The sequence below is a fragment of the Lampetra fluviatilis genome, chromosome 3, assembly GCF_964198595.1.
Source record: "Lampetra fluviatilis chromosome 3, kcLamFluv1.1, whole genome shotgun sequence".
Classification (NCBI taxonomy): Eukaryota; Metazoa; Chordata; class Hyperoartia; order Petromyzontiformes; family Petromyzontidae; genus Lampetra; species Lampetra fluviatilis.
Window position 1 is genome coordinate 32,377,687 of NC_136277.1, and position 18,710 is coordinate 32,396,396.

Here is an 18,710-nt window from a genome sequence, read left to right on the forward strand (position 1 = left end):
AAACTAACGTGAGCGGGTTACACATTTTGTAGCTGAAACGCACGCTACGCATGCGTAATTTCCTTTAAAATTTAACTCTGCAATTACCCAAATGTAAACACACCACTTGGCAGACGTGCTTTTAATATCTGCGATGTAACATCGTGAAAGAGATGATTAACAGCGACGATGAAATACCGCATCGCGTCAAACTGCAATATAAGCTATTAACAACAGATGGAGCCGTCTGAAAAGTTTATGGTAGAAAAAAAAACAACCGATCACCAGGGGGTGGAAGGATGGCATTGATTCGGCAATATCAATAATTAAGGATAACAAATTATAGGCATCGACCACGTGTGTACGAATGGATGTTGTCCAATTATGCTAATTATATGTGAACGTTACCTTGCGGCTAATTAAGCCACCAAAATGTACAAACATGGCGGTGAAAATTACATGAACCAATTATTGAATTGATCCTCAATTGCGACGAATGATCGAATCGCCAGGTGGAGGGGGGGGAGGTGGATATGTGGTGGAGGGGTGAGTAAATCGTTTTAGCTCAGCTGAACATATGTCACTGGCATAAACCATGAATTGTAAAGCTTAACAACTGTCAAATGTCCTTCCCCAACATGTAAGGTTAAGGACACATTTGTGAGTGACCAGATATGAGCTATGATGAGAGATTGAGGACCAATTAATTTCTATCAATCACGAGGTGTACGCCACACCATTCGCTCGACCTGCCGTCAAAATGTTACCAGGGGTGCACGTAAGATGCATCCATTCTTTCATTAATATCTATTCTCTAAACCTATTCATGCACTTGCATACATCCGATCTTCCTCTTAATTATTTAGGATTTACACAACTTACATGCACGTCTATATGTTAATCTTACATTTAGGATAAATTACTTCTTCGGATGGCTGATATTGATACGGAGCAACAACTAGAATTTTACACCGAGGTGGTTGAGCCAGATAATCGCATCAGGAGCAGCGGAGTGGTGTATTGCTGTGATGCTTCCTTGGTATATTTGTGAATCAGCGGGCATTGAGTCGTTCTACGTTCTGGGTGACCACAATCGGCACACTGGAGTTTTTGATCTTGTGCATCATCCAGTATCTGCATCTGCCGTGGTTTGTGTGGCTGCGATTCAGGGTTACGGCCCAGAAGCTAATGCTTGGAAAGCATCATCATCCTCATCGTGCTAATGGTCTAATTGAGTAAATACAAACTCTTAGATTTTTCTGTAAAGTCACATAGGTAAAAAAATGAAATAAAAATTAATAAAAAATAAAATAATAAAAATCACGACGTTTCGGAGGCAACACAAGTCTCCGTCATCAGGTGGGACCGTCACAGCCAGATTTGCTGTATCAAGTGAGGCAGGGATTCCAAGATGCAAGTTCTTAAATACAAGTTAAGGGGGAGGGGGGGGGAGCTTATCAGAATGTGAATGGAACGTATTGGGAGGGGGGGGCGGGGCTAAAAGATCCTTGCAGTCACGAAAGCTTCAAATCTAGAATGAGTAAATACAACTTCCCGGGAGCTCTTTATGGATCCTCGGCGATGATCTTGGTCAGCTCTTGCTCCACACGCTCGACGAGGGCGATGAAGTTGGGATCGAGCACACACAGTCGCAGCAAGGGCCCCAACTGCTGCGCGGGGAAGTTGGGCGACTGCAGCGATGCCAGGGGCCTGAAGGGTGCCGTGGCCGCACCTGATGTCAGCTGACAATGAAAAACCACAGGGAACGGAGGAGGGTATGACAGGACACATCCGTTACTTCGCGGGTGTGCTGTATTGCTCTCCGATGTGTTTTTCGGGTTGCTTGCGCCGCGTGTTGTTTGGCACGAGTCAAAATCAAGGATCTTGAGACGAAACTAAAAGTCTAAGCGATTTCCTGCCCAAATGAGCGGTGAGGCAGTGCTCGTCTGCCATTTATAGCACCGAGCCAGAGGTGAAAATTCCTCATTCTTATGGCGGGGTGGTATACCTGTAAACCCCTTATCAGTGCCTACCTTATTACAGACCAATTCAGATCTTATTGGTCACCCCGTGCCCCGTATCAATCTCAACGTTCATCCTACAAAGTCCCATCACAAGGGAGAGAAACACAAACAAATTGACAAAAAAATGTGCCCGTATTGAAACGGCTGTACGCCGTATAGACCTCAAAACTCAATTTCCCTGTACAAGAATACGGGTAAACCGTATGGGTTTACAGATATGGGGTGGGCAGGCTAATCCATAGGACAACCACTGTTGACTTCTCCACAAAGTGTTAACTATTTTACAGGCGATGGGCTGATTCAAAACCAGTGTTTGAACTCGCAAACCTTACGATTGAGAGCCGCTCGCTCTGTGGAGGAGCCAAAAAACCGTGGAAGGATAGCCGACATTGTATTTCCTTGCTTTCCTCAATGTATTTTTAGGCGACACCATCACCGAGTGCAGCTTAATGTCAGTTTATCTTCATACCTAGCACAAGTACGAATACTAAAGTAGGACAACAATGCTCTCATCTTCTTGGTTCTTTCGGTAAAGTCACGTAGAAGGGAAATAATAAAATAATAATAATAAAACATAATGAAATACAATTCTCACGACGTTTCGGCCACAACACAAGCAGCCGTCCTCAGGTGAAGACGCTGTCTTTCCGACAGACCTGTTCTTCACTTGAGGACGGCTGCTTGCGTTGTGGCCGAAACGTCGTGAGAATTGTATTTTATTATGTTTTATTTTTATCATTTCCCTTCTACGTGACTTTACCGAAAGAACCAAGAAGATGAATCCCTGCAGTCATGAAAGCTTTAAATCGAAATTTAATGCTCTCATCGTTACATTTAGCTCAGAAACTTATCATACAAGCCCCACTGTATATTTAATACAAATCTGCTTGACTGTGTTGCCATGTTACAAAGATAGGAAAAAGCGATTTTCTAAAATACGAGGCAGCTGCATCCTTAACATAAATCATTTTAAATACTGTGCTGTACAACATTGCCATGTGGCACTGTGGCATCATCATGTAAATCACACCATTGAACGATGCGATGTAAATTCAGGCCGCGTGGCTTGCGGCTAAATCAACGGCACCGTAAAACACCGAACCTTGTAACCCACAAGCGGTTTCGGACGATACAGCGCTGAACACATCATTTACCAAACCTTGACCAGAGCAGCCAAGCACACCACACCGCGGCAATGTATTACTGAAGAGACTTTTTCCCATCTGCTTCTGGCTAGATGGGAAATCACGGTGTGGCCAGGACACTGAAAGGTCGGCAGTTCTTGGGAGAATATTTATGGCTTTAGCACCACACTGCTTCACTGGCTCCGAAATGACTTTTAAGAGACAAAGATAGATTTCTAAATGCCATTGTAATGGATTGCAGGGACACAATGTTTCGTACACGTACAACATATATAGTGTATACATACGCCATGCATGTATAATCCCGGTTATGCAGTACACTTTTTTTCTGTTTTCAAAACTGCACGTTTTTACAATGAAGACTTTTTGTTAGGCGGCGCACAAGCTCCGTCTAGACGCGTGAACACTAGACAGTTGTAAGGCCGCGCGGACTTACAATTGGGAGCAACGGTCTTCCCCGCTCAATGCTTCACGCACGCTCTGGTCTCATTTTACAGCAGCGTTAACAAAACTCAGCCAAAGCGCACACCAAAGTGTAATCAGATCAATTGCGTAAATATAGTACGTGTAAATTGATGGCCAATGCATTGGCACAGCCACAGCAGCAGTTGGTAGAACAGCGGTGTGTGTAATGCTCAACAGCAGAGCTGCTTAATTCTGTACCGACAGAGAACGCCTCTTCATGTCAACCATCTGTCAGATCGTGCTTACACAACGCCATCCTCAGAGCACGTCCAAGTGAGCAATGTGCACGCCCTTCGAATAAATTCTAAACTTACACGTGTTTAGCCACTGATTTGCGGCTTTGAGCCGACGGCTGGCTTCAACGGCAGTGGCGATTCTCTACACGGGCATGAATGCCAGGGGGAAAACTATGGTCATCACCACCTTCATCAACTTGGCACTTATATCTCTGTTCAGAGGTTGAATAAAACAAACTTTTTAGGAAATAATCTTGAAATTCCATGCATTGATACATTGTTATTTGCCCGCACAGTCACCACCACATCAATAAAAATACAGCGTATATATGCATCCAAGAAAGCTCAGTTTTTGAAGTTTACAATTGACTTAATTTCATACCCTTTTAACTTTGCGTACACACACACGTACAACCTGCAAAGGGGTTGCCGCTAAAATAAAATCTACAGCCTTGTGCCACTTGCACTCATTCAAATTCTGCAGCACAAATTCATGCACCACATTTCAGAGATATTTTTTCCAACAGTTGATGAAGAATTCCGTAACATAAATAGCATGTTTGCTCAAAATGGATTAAATTTTTTTAAAAACACACGGGTTTTAATGTATGCACATTACTAGGAAAAAGCATTGGAGGGGAAAAAACGAAACCCTTGAAACCTGAACTGCTCTTTATGTCCACGATATTTTTTCATCACATCCATTGCAGGAGTCACCTTCAGCGATCACCTGCCTGCCACTGAGTTAGCCGCTGCCCTCAACAAATCGTTACAGGCATCTACAACTACGGGATCGCACAACTTGTCTCTCTGGCTGCCAAGTCTTTTGAGTACTTGAATTTCCACACAGGCACTGCGAAGCACGATTGTAACCCTTATGGTTGTGTATAATCAGGATCATAAAACACATTCATGCGGAGGGAGCTGGTAGGAACGTTGGGTTGCTCGGTCAATGGCCAGGGTCAACGGCGGCGTGGTGTATTCCGCAAATATGGCCGACTGTGAGGGCGGGCACAAGCCGGCGTGAGTAGGTTAAACGTTGAGTTTTATAAGGGCACCACGGGATGACCAACCCCTCCCCACCCAGCCCCACCCATCCCACCCCCCACCCAGCCCCACCCTCCCCACCCAGCCCCTCCCCACCCTCCGTTCTCCACCCAGCCCCACCCCTCCCATTTTTGGATTCATGACGGACGGACACAATATTCCCCTGTGGGCTGGTGGAACCAGGTGGTTCCTACCAGTAAAAATCGATTTATTCTACAGATACACTGCACTCAATTAACATGCAAAAACATGTCACAGACTTTAAAAGGATCGTAACCAGTCGCTATATATATTTATCCTGGAGGAATTATCATCAGCCATAACTTAACACTTGTGGATGGAGGCCTTCCCAAGCCGTCACCATCTCTCATGGTCTCTCAATGTCACAATCCAGCCAGCTCCAACGTACGAGCTGATCTCATCGCTCACGCGATTGATACCGTCTTTGGGTGCGTCTCCCTCATTTGTCTACCACTGTCCTTAGTCTGGACGAGCAGTCACCTCCGATTAGCACGGTTGGCTACGTGCCATGCGAAAGAAGTTCAACATTCATACATACATGACCCCTCCTTGTGGCATGTCGTGTCCAAGTCTGCTTAGTTTTATAAACAGTCAATGCGTATGTTTTCTGATCCGTGTGTTCCTTTCCTATCTCTCAATGTATTTCCAAACATCCACTTCGACATCGGTTTTGTTGCATATTTTCATATTTAAAATAAATGTTTTGTCAATTTCTGTATTCATGATCTGTATGTCACCGCAGTTAATAAACCCAAAACAAAAAGTCTTCTTTAGGCACATTGGTACGTTGCTATTAATTGCTGAATTCAGGAATAACTGAAAGGATCATACTCGTATAAAAAAAACACATGGTGGTAAAGGAAGTTATTTAAAAGTCCACAGCTGATGAGTATGACCACACAGTAAACTATGCCGCGAAGTAACAGAACCAAGTAAACAATGTGAGTTACAAAGAGCATACATTCTAACAATGCAGCATTGTCCATCGTTTTTTCTGCAATCCCCCCCCCGCCCATCTTCACCAACACACACAGTGCAGTGTGTGAAGTATGGTTAAATATCCCTTACGATCCACAAGGTGTGGGTGAGGCCCCCATCCAGCAGCAGTGGATTGATAATAAAAGCAGGCTGTACATGTACCTTCGCAAGCTGACTCATGGATGCAGTGCCATCTGAGAAGTGCACTTGAGGCAAACTCCCAGTGGGCCGAGCAGGTTCCTCCATTTGGAACAAAATAAAAACACACACCGTTTCAACGCATTTTTGCAAAGAGGTAATGGTAGAAGGAAGAGGTTGTATCCCTGAAAATTTGTTTTTGCATACTGCACTGCTGGCAGAAAATAGCCTCCACTAGAGGGAGTTTTAGAAAATACACTGGCCTACTCTTCGACGCTGGCAAGACACCTTGGTAAGAGGTGACAGTACCCACACTTTACACCAGCACACACGACTTGCCGATCAACTAACGGTGGTGTACCCATTTATACAGCCGGGTGGACAGAGGCGGGGGAGATTTAAGAAGCTTGCCCACTGTTTCAACTGCTGAGCCAGCTGATCAATAGAGCTGGTGATCTCTGGATTGCAAGTGAATAGTGTGATAAATGTAAGTTTTCACTGCCACGCTGGTAGACCAAATTGTGACCTTTAGATTTTCAAAGCAGTACACCAACACAAATATTACAAGCTATACCTATGGCTCTATCTCAAGCACTGATACTCTCAATGAATATAGTAACTGAAATAGTCAGTTATTAAAATATTCAAAATCTGTCTCACTTTAGTACAATTAAAAATAAATATTCAAGACTATCAAACATTTATTTACATTGTATTTAAAATATCTCAAGAAGAAGCTGTTTATAACGTTGAACCTCAATTACATATAATGTGCTCCGATTTTTTTTCTCATTTATACATTCAATGCATAACTTACTTGAATGTTGTCAATAATTTATACCACAATGGTATAAATTATAAATTATACCACAATGGTATAAATTACAAGGAATAACTGCGCAAGCTGTATTGTGTCACCATTATTTACTGGAATGTGAACCAACAGCTCTTCGTTTCGTTTAACACGTCGGCTTTCATGACCTATATTATCCATAAGAGTTTTTTTTATTAGATCACGTAAATATAAACGTGTCGTTAAACCCGCCACCACCCGACACAGACAAATCTGGCTGTCGTTTGATGTTAGTTGTAATTACCGACGAACCGCTGTACTCAAATTGTAAACGTTGTGGGTTTACTCTCCAACACACCGGTGTGCTGTACTAGTAACGAATTGGCATGTTTTGTTTACGTAGCAAACCTTCCTAATTGGCTGTGTTGGGTGGTGGCGTGATTAACAACACATTTATATTTACGCCATCTAACCCAAAAAACCTCAATTATGGAGGTTTCCGGTTACCAGTAGATGATGGGTCACAGGCTGTGGCTTCGTGAGATCGCCACCAACTTGCTTCTCCGCAGGCACCGCTGTCATCTTGTGAACCCTTATGAAGTTAGAGAGGACCATCACACAGCTGGAGCACTGCTCTAGGGCTTGCTCTTTGGTTTCTCCGTACAACTTCACTCGAAACGTCCGCCCTGCTGTCTAAGGGTTACAAAAAAATACAACACGTGACTTGCAGTTTTGACAAACTCACTTTGCAAAGTCAAATACCAAACAAAACAGCTCTTGAAAGTTTACCAGTCTGGAGTTCACAAATTCACGTAAAAGTTGGGGGGTCAGTGCCGATTGCAAGTTATCTTTATAGCTGAAAAGTGGGAAGGCTTTGTAAAAAAGGTCAATACCACGAACCAAAACATCTCCTTTGTACAAATAACTATACTGTAGTGTAAAATCTTACCCGGAAAATGTTTTGGAAAATCATTTATAAGACTACCACAATACCTTTAAAAAAAGTAAATGTTCTTGCAACGTGTAGAATATTAACTGTTTAGTATGCTGCGCAAACACATCTCTTAAAACATTTGTGCCTGTTACAATGAAGCTATATTGAGGATGAATTGTGTTGTTTTGTACCGAATAGGTCGGCAACCGCTGTAGCAATGTCAAGTTTATTTGAACTTAGAATATCTTACAGTATTAAAAAGGGTTAAATTCAATGATTTTTTAAATGCAAATGTAAACATTTAGACCTGTCCAACAACAACAGATTATTATATAAAACATTAAAATGCACGATACAATATGGTCAAATCAATAACTGTTTTTTTATCAGTCTAAATCACAATGCATCTATAATTTTTACAAACTGCCGCCAGCTTCAAAGGCTTTTATGAAAACAATCTCAAGCATGAAATTTGAATTAAATGCAATACATGTTTTATTTTTTTTAACATGGTAAATTCACTATTAAACATTTACCTCTCTTAAACGGCTTTGAAATAAAGTACTTGGATGTGTTTACTGCTACAAAATTAAGATTCTACTTTTAACCAAGGCCATTTTTGACCACATGCCGAGATCCTGAAATCCATTGTGGAATTATTTAGACTGCAAAGGTAATTTCAAAGAAATGGCACTGTTCCACTAATGCATACTCAATCTTTGAAATAAGACAGCGATCTTTTAATGTACAATACTTTGGACGCATGCCAAACAACCTGATCCTTCAACTTTACCTTTGCTTTTCTGCAGCCAATACACAGCAACAAAGAGAAGCTATAAATTGTCTACATAAATACAACGAATAAAACATGTAACAGACACCACAGTAGACTGAAATATGAGTAATAGACACTGTAACAAGACTGCAAATTGCTTCCATTTACTCATACATTTAAATCACATCAATCAACACCATTTCAATCAATTTCGGGTGGAGTTGGCTTTGTGAAAAACAAACCTACGCGCGCTCCATTGTCACCAAATGCACAGTCGATATGAACATTTTGTACAATGCGGGGCATTTCAAAATGTGATCTCCAACACAACGTGTTGCGGTTAAAATCCAGCATATTACGCATGGGAATTAGATGAAAACGCCATTTCCCTTTTGGGGTTACTTTCAAATACAATACATGCTGAAACTGTGATGCCAAGTCTGGGTTTCCAAAACGACTTTGATTAAATTACACATTGGTTGCTTCTCTTGTGCCTCCAAAAATGTCCAGATGTTGCCCACACACTATGTATGTGCTTGTAATTTGTAGCCATGTGCACAAACACATCTTATAATTGATTGCTTTGGAATCTCTTCTCACTGGCTCGTAAATGAAATGGCAACATCCCCACACCCTTTACATCTTGGCTAGTGATGCGCACCAATGCTTAGGGACATACTGCAGTCACTCGAACGGTCTGATGAAATAGCAATGTCCACTACACCATGACCAAGAAAAAAAGTGATCTACTTAACACAAGTGTTTTGCCGACTTATTGTATTTCTAACATATACAGGGCGATCCATTTAGAGATATGCCACTTATTTCAAACGACCTTACTTTTTTCTAAAACAAATGATTAAATATTGTGAAAGCAATAGCTGCATATTTTGCAGGGGAGAGTGTTACAGAGATTTAATCGGTGGATTGAGTTGGTAGAAATGACCATGGATTGGAATAAAATGCTTTCAGTTTAATTTCTAAACATTTTAGTGGGGTATCTATAATTGTATCATCCTTTATTATTCAATTATACGCTTTATTCCGAGGTTACTTTTCCATGGTGTTGCTCACTCAAATTGGAACTGGTTAAGAAATAAGGCAATTAAATAAAATTACCTTAACTTGTGTTGAAAAGAAAACACATTCTTCCTTTATAAAGACATGACACAAGTTTGTCATGCACGGTGCTTGATAAATGGAAAATTGTTCCTATAAACAGAAAGAGACATTAATCACATCATGAAATGTAGGCACGTGTGTAAAAAAAAAACTAAAATACAATAATGCAAGCAATTACTGTTTAAGATATTTAGGTCATTTGTCGTAACTTAAAACCCCATGAAACTACATTATTCAATTATAGTACAAGAGTAACATTGTGTGGTGGAGCGGTGATTTAGCAGTTAGTGTACTACTGCGCTATAAATACTGGCGGCCTGAGTTTTATTCCGGGCCTTGGTGGCAAGTTTTGTCTGAACTCCCTTCACCCACCTACACCCCATGACTGAGGCAGCATGAGCCCTTTGTCCAACTCTGGATTGACAATGAGCTGTGAAAATGTATTTTTTTTATACCACATTTGACATATCCCACTGGATGACTACAATAACACGTTAATAAATAATGGCATGTATAGTCTGTGCCACCTCTTAGTTACATCTTGTTCTGCCTTACGTGGTTATTTAAAATAAAACTGTAGCCTGGGGAAAGAAAAGTACCAGACTGTCAAAATATGGGCAGATTGACTTCTAGATGTCCTTCAGCATTCACAGATTAACTGTTAAAAACATTAACATCCACCAACAACTCTACACATATATTCCAATTTTCACCTCTGTTGACTTTACAATATAAATGTAGCCTTAGCGGGAAGGGTGTATGTTTCTCAGTAGTGAACACTGAAATTCAACTGTCAGCTAATATAAAAAGCCAAATGTTATTCTGTGCTAAAAATACATGTCCATGATGGACCATCTGGCATCAGGTCCCACCAACTCAAAGGAATGGACTTGCAGTTGGGAAAGCATTTAGCCATTTCCACCAAGTTATACACATTATCAAATGGGTATCACCATTTATAGACAATAAGATAAATTAATTGCAGACTGAAAATTACAATTTGGTGAAATTATGTGCGTACTTAAAACGAAAATGAGTTATTTCACATCTTCACACTACATCAATTGCCTAATTCTAGTGTGTTCTTACCAGTGCAGTTTCTCCATCCATTACCGACAAATTACCAGACTCGGTGATGGACATCAAAAGCTTCCTCCGCTTGTCAGAGCATTCAAAATCCTGCACGAATAGACACTCATCTCATCTTATTTCGGTAAGTCTTATGTATACAGAAAGTGATATGGCCTGGCTATAATGCAAGGGTATTAAAGAAAAGCTGTTGGGAATAATATTGCAGGTGGATTATAAAGAGACTTTAAAGAGTTCTGCAACACTAGTGTTTCGATTTAAAGCTTTCGTGACCGCAGGAATTCATCTTCTTGGTTCTTTCGGTAAAGTCACGTAGAATGGAAATAATAAAATAATAAAAATAAAACATAATAAAATAATTAAAATAAAACATAATAAAATAATTCTCACGACGTTTTGGCCACAACGCAAGCAGCCGTCCTCAGGTGAAGAACAGGTCTGTCAGAAAGACAGCGTCTGTTATCGAAAGAACCAAGATCAGACGCTGTCTTTCTGACAGACCTGTTCTTCACCTGAGGACGGCTGCTTGCGTTGTGGCCGAAACGTCGTGAGAATTATTTTATTATGTTTTATTTTTATTATTTTATTATTTCCAATTTATGTGACTTTACCGAAAAAACCAAGAAGATGAACACTAGTGTTATTTGAACATGTCCTCTTTCAGATATAACCTTTTACCTGACCCCAACTCCCATTGGTGCAACAATGCACACTCACTCAACATTAGGGTGCGGAAGCAGAATTTGTTTTTCATTTGCACCATACCACATTTGGTAAATTGTCTTGTCAGGTAACCCAAACAGCCCAAGCGCCCAAACAGGAGAACATCCACATGACACCAAGGAAGACAACACAGGCTGCTGCCATGCAGTGTCGATCAGGATGGACACATCTGAAAATGTTTACTTTTGTGTGGGTACGTGCAATAGGTGCCACAAGCTGTACCAATATATAACCACTTTTAAGCTGCATTTGGGGAAAAATCTAACTATGCGTGAATGTCTACACATGAAGATGAAAAATGTAAATTGCCATCCAGAATTAACCAATTGTCACTTCAGTAAAATTACCACAATATTATAGCATCCATAGTGCTGAGGGGTGGTGCAGGTACAGCAGTGGTTTATGGTTAGCGCACTGCGCAATTGACCCTGCTGGTTCTGAACTAAACGAAAAAAAATTTATTTGACCAGGTTAGACCTACTGAGCTATATTGCTCTTTTCCAGAAGCGACCTGGGCACAATTGATAGTTCAACATTGTGACTTGTGGAAATGTATAGCAGCCAAATACTCCTAAACGCATGTTGATTCTAAATGCGGAGCGAAAACCTGAGGATCCCAAGGAACTAGCCGCACGACTACATGTAGAGAGACACGCAAACTCCAAATATACAAGCGTCAGGGTCGAGATCGAACCCACGACCTCCTCTATACCAGGCGAGGGATCTAACATCTCGCCACCGCGGTTCAATTATATTCCATGACCCACGAGTGATGGTCTGAACCCCTCCTGGGCCCCCTCTTCACAAACTCCCACTAACCAGCGTGCTGAAATAAAGTAACACTAGCCCCCCACTACACTAGCCCCCCACTACATTAGCCCCCCACCAATGAAGGACAACGTGGGGAGGGAGGGGTCTTCACCCAGGACCCGACTTACATTTTGGCTTTAAGTGCACACTAAAAAATGTAATATGAATATAACAATTACCTTACCTTATCTGATATTTGAATCCAGTTTAAAAATATATAGAATTGACTAATCCTGCATTTCTTTACCAGGAGCGCAAGCGTTTCAAAGCACACGTTTAAAAAGATGTAAATCGACAAATACTCTGAAAGGGTTAATACCACAGCGGTGAATTAACGTCGTCGTTGTTGTTGGCAGTGTAAAGAGAAATGAACTAAAACGGCGCTCACTAAACACGCCATGCCCTATGATTAAAACGCCGAGCGCGGAGCAAAGTAGCCGCGGGAAATTGCACAATTTCGATAAATCAATGCGGTTTATTAAGTGTTTATGCCCCCCCCCCATATCCTAGGCGAAGATGTTCACCAACTTTGCTACTAACACTGCCCAAGGAAGTTTCCCCACCAAAACACCCCCCCCTCCCCCCCATGTAACATTTGTTCGACACAATAGCTGTTTAATCGCATTGGGTTTTTTTCTTCCAAATCATCTTCCCTTTCATCTTCAAAGCGTAGAGAACAAATTAAAATGTACTGCGGATTTAGTCAATGATGCAAACTTGCCCACCAAAGATATTGGGAGTCCGTGCGATACTATCTTGAACACGTCTTAATAGCTTGGCTTTTTCAGTAAACAACATCTTTGTTTACGTGATTAATATCACAAATGTTGAGAACCGAGAACGCGTGTTGACAAGTGCGGTTATGTAAATTAAAACGATTTAGATGATGCAAAGTCCTCGTGAAGGGTGCTTGGTAATTACTGATTTGCAATGCTCTATTCCAATGCACAATACTGACGGCGTGGATAATGAAGATGACGATGGTGGTGATGATGAGCTTGTCAACCCTTATGGTTTACCCCGTGTTCTTGTACAGATAAATTTAGTTTTCAGATCCATACGTGTCGATACTGGCAATAAAACACGCTTGTGGTGTATGTGTTTGTGTTTCTCCCTTGTGATGGGACTGTAGGATGAACGTTGAGAATGATAAGGGGCACGGGGTGACCACTAAGATCTTAATTTGTCTGTAATAAGGTAGAGCACTGATAAGGAATTGACAGGTATGGAGTTGGTACGAGTGTAGACGTGTAACCGAGGACGGTGTTACTGATGATGTTCAGATCCTAGCGGTTAAGAATGGTGGTAATCAGTGATAACGACGATGATTACCTGTATGGGTCATGATACAATAACTGTGGTGATGTTTAACATTGGTAACTAGTTGTTACAGCATGCTGCTGCCCAAAACAATGATGCCGACGATGACAATATTTCTGGTGCCGATTATGTTACATGCTCGAGATGACGATGATGGTGATGATGATGATGAGTCTCAACAACGACGATGATGATGATGGGTCTGAACCATGACGATGATGGTGGTGCTGCTGCTGATGGGTCTAACAACAACGACGACGATGATTAATGGATGGGTCTAACAACAACAACGATGATGATGATGCTGCTGATGAGTCTAACAACGACGACGATGAAGCTGATGAGTATCAACAATGACGATGATGGTGGTGGTGGTCACGCACGATAATCCGTACCATCCACGTTGCCGCCCTCTGCAGCAAGCCCGCGCCCGCCTCGACCGTGACCCCGGCAGGCCCGAGGGCCCCGGAAGGCCCGAGGGCCCCGGGAGGCCTGGGGGCCCCGGGAGGCCCGAGGGCCCCGGGAGGCCTGGGGGCCACGGGGCCCGGGACGAGGCGGCTGTAGGCGGAGAGGGCCCAGCCCTGGGCCCTGAGCGGCGGTCCCAGGGGCCGTGAGGAGCAAGCCGTGGGGGCCTCAGGTGTAGGCCCCGGGGCCTCGCCCGCAGCGGGATCCTGGCCAAAGGCCTGCCTCAAAGTGTTCCTCCTCTGCATGACACGCTGGGCCTGGGTGGTTCGCGATGTGAGATTCAAAACGAAGGAGTTTAAAAACTCGGGACTGACTAATAAAATATGTTGAGGTGAACCGGCGTAACCAAATATTGATTAACGCAAAGGATGTGTGTGGGGGGGGGGGGCTCTATTCACGGCGTTGCCCCGTGCACAAGAACATTACAATCGCTTAACGCGTAGGCTTTCGCGAGCAGTATTATTAATTACTACAATAAGAATTGCTTTATTGTTGCCGAATCGAATTGCCGAACGTTGATCGCAACGCCGTGAAGGGTGTGGGCGGTACAGCGTGAACGAACCTTTCACGACGAACAGCGGGCGGCCCAAGTGTCATTCACAACCACCAACAACAACAACCACCACCAACAACAACCAACAACCACCACCAACAACCACCAACAACAACCAACAACCACCACCACTACCAACCACCACCACCAACAACCACCAACCACCACCAACAACAACAACCAACAACCACCACCACTACCAACCACCAACAACCACCACCAACAACAACAATCAAAGCCGCAAGATCGCCACTGGGTGGCGGTTGAGTCGCCACGGCGCTCGTGCCAGGCTAGGTGCACCATGAGGCTCGTCACGTTGCAGTGTCGGAGGCTACACAACTGCTTGGCCATCACCAGCAGCAGCAACCGCGCCAATACGAATCGAAGTCTTCGGAAACGTCCACGTGTCAGTCAGTAACCCACACTTAATCATCACCAAATTCACCACCAAGGACAACGATCCCCCTCCGTGTAGCTCTTTAACAGGCTGTTGGGGAAAGTCCTTGTGAGCGAGCACCTACCTATGAAGGCCGGCACAGCACACGGATGCGTAGGTGGTTAACACTCCCTAATGCTGTTTTACACCGCACCAGCTCGTCAGTTAAGGCCGAGTAGACCTACGGGAAGTACAGGACCGGTTCAGATATTCGCCACCGATGTCGGTTGGCTCTGAACGGGAAACGAACTCGGGTCGCCGGGTTCGTGGTGTAGTCGGTGCGCTAACCACTACGCGTCCGCTCCCCACTCACACTCCTCTACTTACGCACATTCGACTTACGAACTTTCAGAGATACGAACAAACCTGTCCCCGATGTCCAGTTGCCTGTTCGGATCGAGAGTCGTTAGTTCAACCGCCGCGCAATAGATGGCGGTGGTGACATCTACATCTGCAGAACATGAAGAACCAGTGGCATCTATATCTGCAGAACGTGAAGAACCAGTGGCATCTATATCTGCAGAACGTGAAGAACCAGTGGCATCTACATCTGCAGAACATGAAGAACCAGTGGCATCTACATCTGCAGAACATGAAGAACCAGTGGCATCTACAGAATATTATACAACTTTTAAAGCCATCCCCCGTAAAAAGTGTACTTGCCGTACAACATGTTTGGAATCGACTTACGAACAGACCACACGAACCTAACTCGTTCATGAGTAGAGGAGTCCCTGTACAACATTACAGGACCACCAACTACCACATGAGCACCAGCCACAGAGCCACCATCCAACCGAAATCCACACGGTGGTGACTCTCAATACCGCTCAATAACCGCACAAACACCAACCATGGGCAGAGCAAAACATCGATATCCACCCAAGGCAGCAAAACATTACTCATACGGATTAGGTAGCGAAACATTAACTCATACGGATTTATTTAGGCTACTAAGAGTGAATGATTTCATAACCCCACTCGTTTTAAACGGTTATCACTAAATTCGCTATTATTGGCCAGGCTGAGAAATTGGAACCATTAAAGCAGGTTTTGGCAACCAAAATAAAATAAAATTCGAATTCGGTACTAACTAAATACTGTATTTCAAGAGTCGCAATGCATGTGAATGAATACATACATCACATAATGTCACGAAGCGGTCCGTAAAGATCCACAGGTTGCTGACCCCTGCACTAAGCGTTGGTGTACGGTGCTTTTTCTGCAATATTTTGCTCTCTCTTCTTGGATTTTCTGTTTGCACTTAGTCACTTTAAGATGTTTTCTTGTTCATGTTTAAGTTTTTTGTTTGTTGCGGTTGCACCCGATGCAGCAGCCGAATGGCTCACAGGGCTATACCAAATAAATGAACTTGAACTTGAAATGAACTTCAAAGCTATGGTCGTCGCCAATGACAATTGACAATTCCAACATCTGGTCTGGGCCTCATGGACTAATACGTATTATACGGTTTAACACGTAGGCTTTCGCGACAAATATCCATAATAGAGGTTTTTAGGTTAGATTGCGTAAACATAAATGTGTCGTAAAACCCGCCGCCACCCGACACAGCCAATTAGGAATGTTTGTCACGTAACCAAAACATGCCAATGCGTTACTCGTTCAGCACACCGGTGTGTTGGAGAGTAAACCCACATAATCTAGCATTATAGATGTTCATCTTCTTGGTTCTTTCGGTAAAGTCACGTAAAGGGAAATAATAAAAATTTAACATAATAAAATACAATTCTCACGACGTTTCGGCCACAACGCAAGCAGCCGTCCTCAGGTGAAGAACAGGGCTGTCGGAAAGACAGCATCTGAGTGTGTAGTTAGAGTTTGAGCCCTGTTCTTCACCCGAGGACGGCTGCTTTCGTTGTGGCCGAAACGTCGTGAGAATTGTATTTTATTACGTTTAATTTTTATCATTTTATTATTTCCCTTCTAAGTTACTTTTCCGAAAGAACCAAGTAGATTAATCCCTGCAGTCACGAAAGCTTTAAATCGAAAATTATAGATGTTGTCGATCCAACACCAAAAACTATATTATGGAAGTACTGTATAGTAGAATTCGCACCACCAACACCACCAACCACCAATGGGCGTCGGGTATCCAGATAATTCATCAGTGGCTATGCATGAATGTACGACTGGCCAGATGTGGCAGGACTCGTTTATCAGGTAGTTTGCCGTGTGTTGTGCAAGCGTTGGGGGGAATGCCTGGTTAGTAAGATGACGTTTCCATTGTGCTGTTGATCTATGGGACTGTTTGTCACCCGAATGCCTCTCTTGATGGGGCGATTTATTCAGACGTGCAATATTTAACCTACGCACAGTATTAAATGAAAACACCCGAGCCGGCTTATGCCACTTATTAACAGGGAACGCAAAGATCCACGGCTCAAACTCTAACTACACACTGACATAATTACTTGTAGAATTAGAACATTGCGTTCAATTATGTATACAATAACTTAATTGGAATTATCCCTTCATTTAAAACGTAAAACGTGTAAATTAAGCGGTATTTTCAAGTCATGTGCGTTGTTACGCAACTGATTCCAGATGCTACCTCAATCTACTGTAAACAAGGCATCTCTATTATGTCCCTCTCTTTAAAAATAAAACCTGAATATCAACGTCTTCTCATCTGGTTAAAGGACGCCATAAATCAATAAACGCTTACACATTGTGAAATTAAACCTGTCAAATAATGTATACAGAGCAATCCATTTATAGACATTTCAATGATTCTCCTCTTAACAGGTGACTGAATATTGTGAAAGCGATTGCTCCGGATCTTGCAGATGAATATATTTATAAAATGGTTTAAAAAGTGTACTGTGATTAATGTGACACGTGTAAAATGCTTTGAACGAAAATGTTGTTTCCTCTATCATTCCTCCTCGCTGTTATTTTAGTGGCGATCACCATATCCAAACATCGTCATCACATCACGGCCACAGGGTGGCGTTGCAGCCTAGACAGACGCTGGCTTAGTGTTACGTAGGCGCTATATAATTAATAGCTGCAGGTGTTGCGTTCAAATATTCACCACCGCAGTGGATTTGATATATATGGTAGTTAAATTCCACTCCCCTCTTGAAACTAATATAATTTCTCGAGTCCGTTTTAACCAAAATTGTGGTTTAACTCGTGACAAGGTTTCCGAAGCATTTTAGCACTTGCTGTAATTCAACACTTGCTTTTTCACTCCATATGGTCTAAAACTTTCCATTGTCAAATCCGTTATCCGAATGAATAATTTTCATTTGGTGTGTTAATGGCGACAATGGTAATGTTATATTTTATTTGTCCGTCCACACTGTACTTGTGAAAAGATTAGTCCAGTGCGCTATTAATAGCTCGAAAGGTAAGCCCGTAGGGGGCCTTTTACATAACCACGCCGCGTAATCATGCAGCAGTTATATCTGAACATTGTTTGCGTTTCCTGTATAGACCCACTCACAAAGACTATTCTGAAAGCCACGTCAGGCTGAGTGGAGTCACACGTCAATTGACCCACTACTTTACACCTGTGCAAGTTCTGACAGCGAGTCACCTCCAAAAGCAAGACCAAAAAAAAGCTAAAGAAATGCGTTTTAAGTGGACCACGTCAAGGGCTCTTTATCCCCTTATTCTGTTCACATCACAAGT

At 42.7% G+C, this 18,710-nt stretch overlaps 1 protein-coding gene across 1 annotated transcript; it reads right to left on the reverse strand.

Moving 5' to 3' along the window:
* Positions 1-1,544: 1,544 nt before the first annotated feature.
* Positions 1,545-14,309, reverse strand: REC114 (REC114 meiotic recombination protein). Its single transcript, XM_078879788.1, has 6 exons — positions 13,995-14,309; positions 10,747-10,836; positions 9,655-9,747; positions 7,334-7,519; positions 6,058-6,135; positions 1,545-1,721 (listed from the first exon to the last, which is right to left on the reverse strand). The coding sequence occupies exons 1-6, from the start codon at positions 14,307-14,309 to the stop codon at positions 1,545-1,547; spliced, it is 939 nt and encodes a 312-aa protein (XP_078735914.1).
* Between the last annotated feature and the right edge of the window lie 4,401 nt (positions 14,310-18,710).

Coding starts and splice junctions, on each gene's coding strand:
- REC114 (XM_078879788.1), bottom strand. CDS start 14,309: ATGCAGAGGAGGAACACTTTGAGGCAGGCCTTTGGCCAGGATCCCGCT. Junction 6,136..7,333: donor CTGTGACCCATCATCTACTG/GTAACCGGAAAC, acceptor TTCCAAATGGAG/GAACCTGCTCGGCCCACTGG. Junction 1,722..6,057: donor CCATGAGTCAGCTTGCGAAG/GTACATGTACAG, acceptor TTTCATTGTCAG/CTGACATCAGGTGCGGCCAC.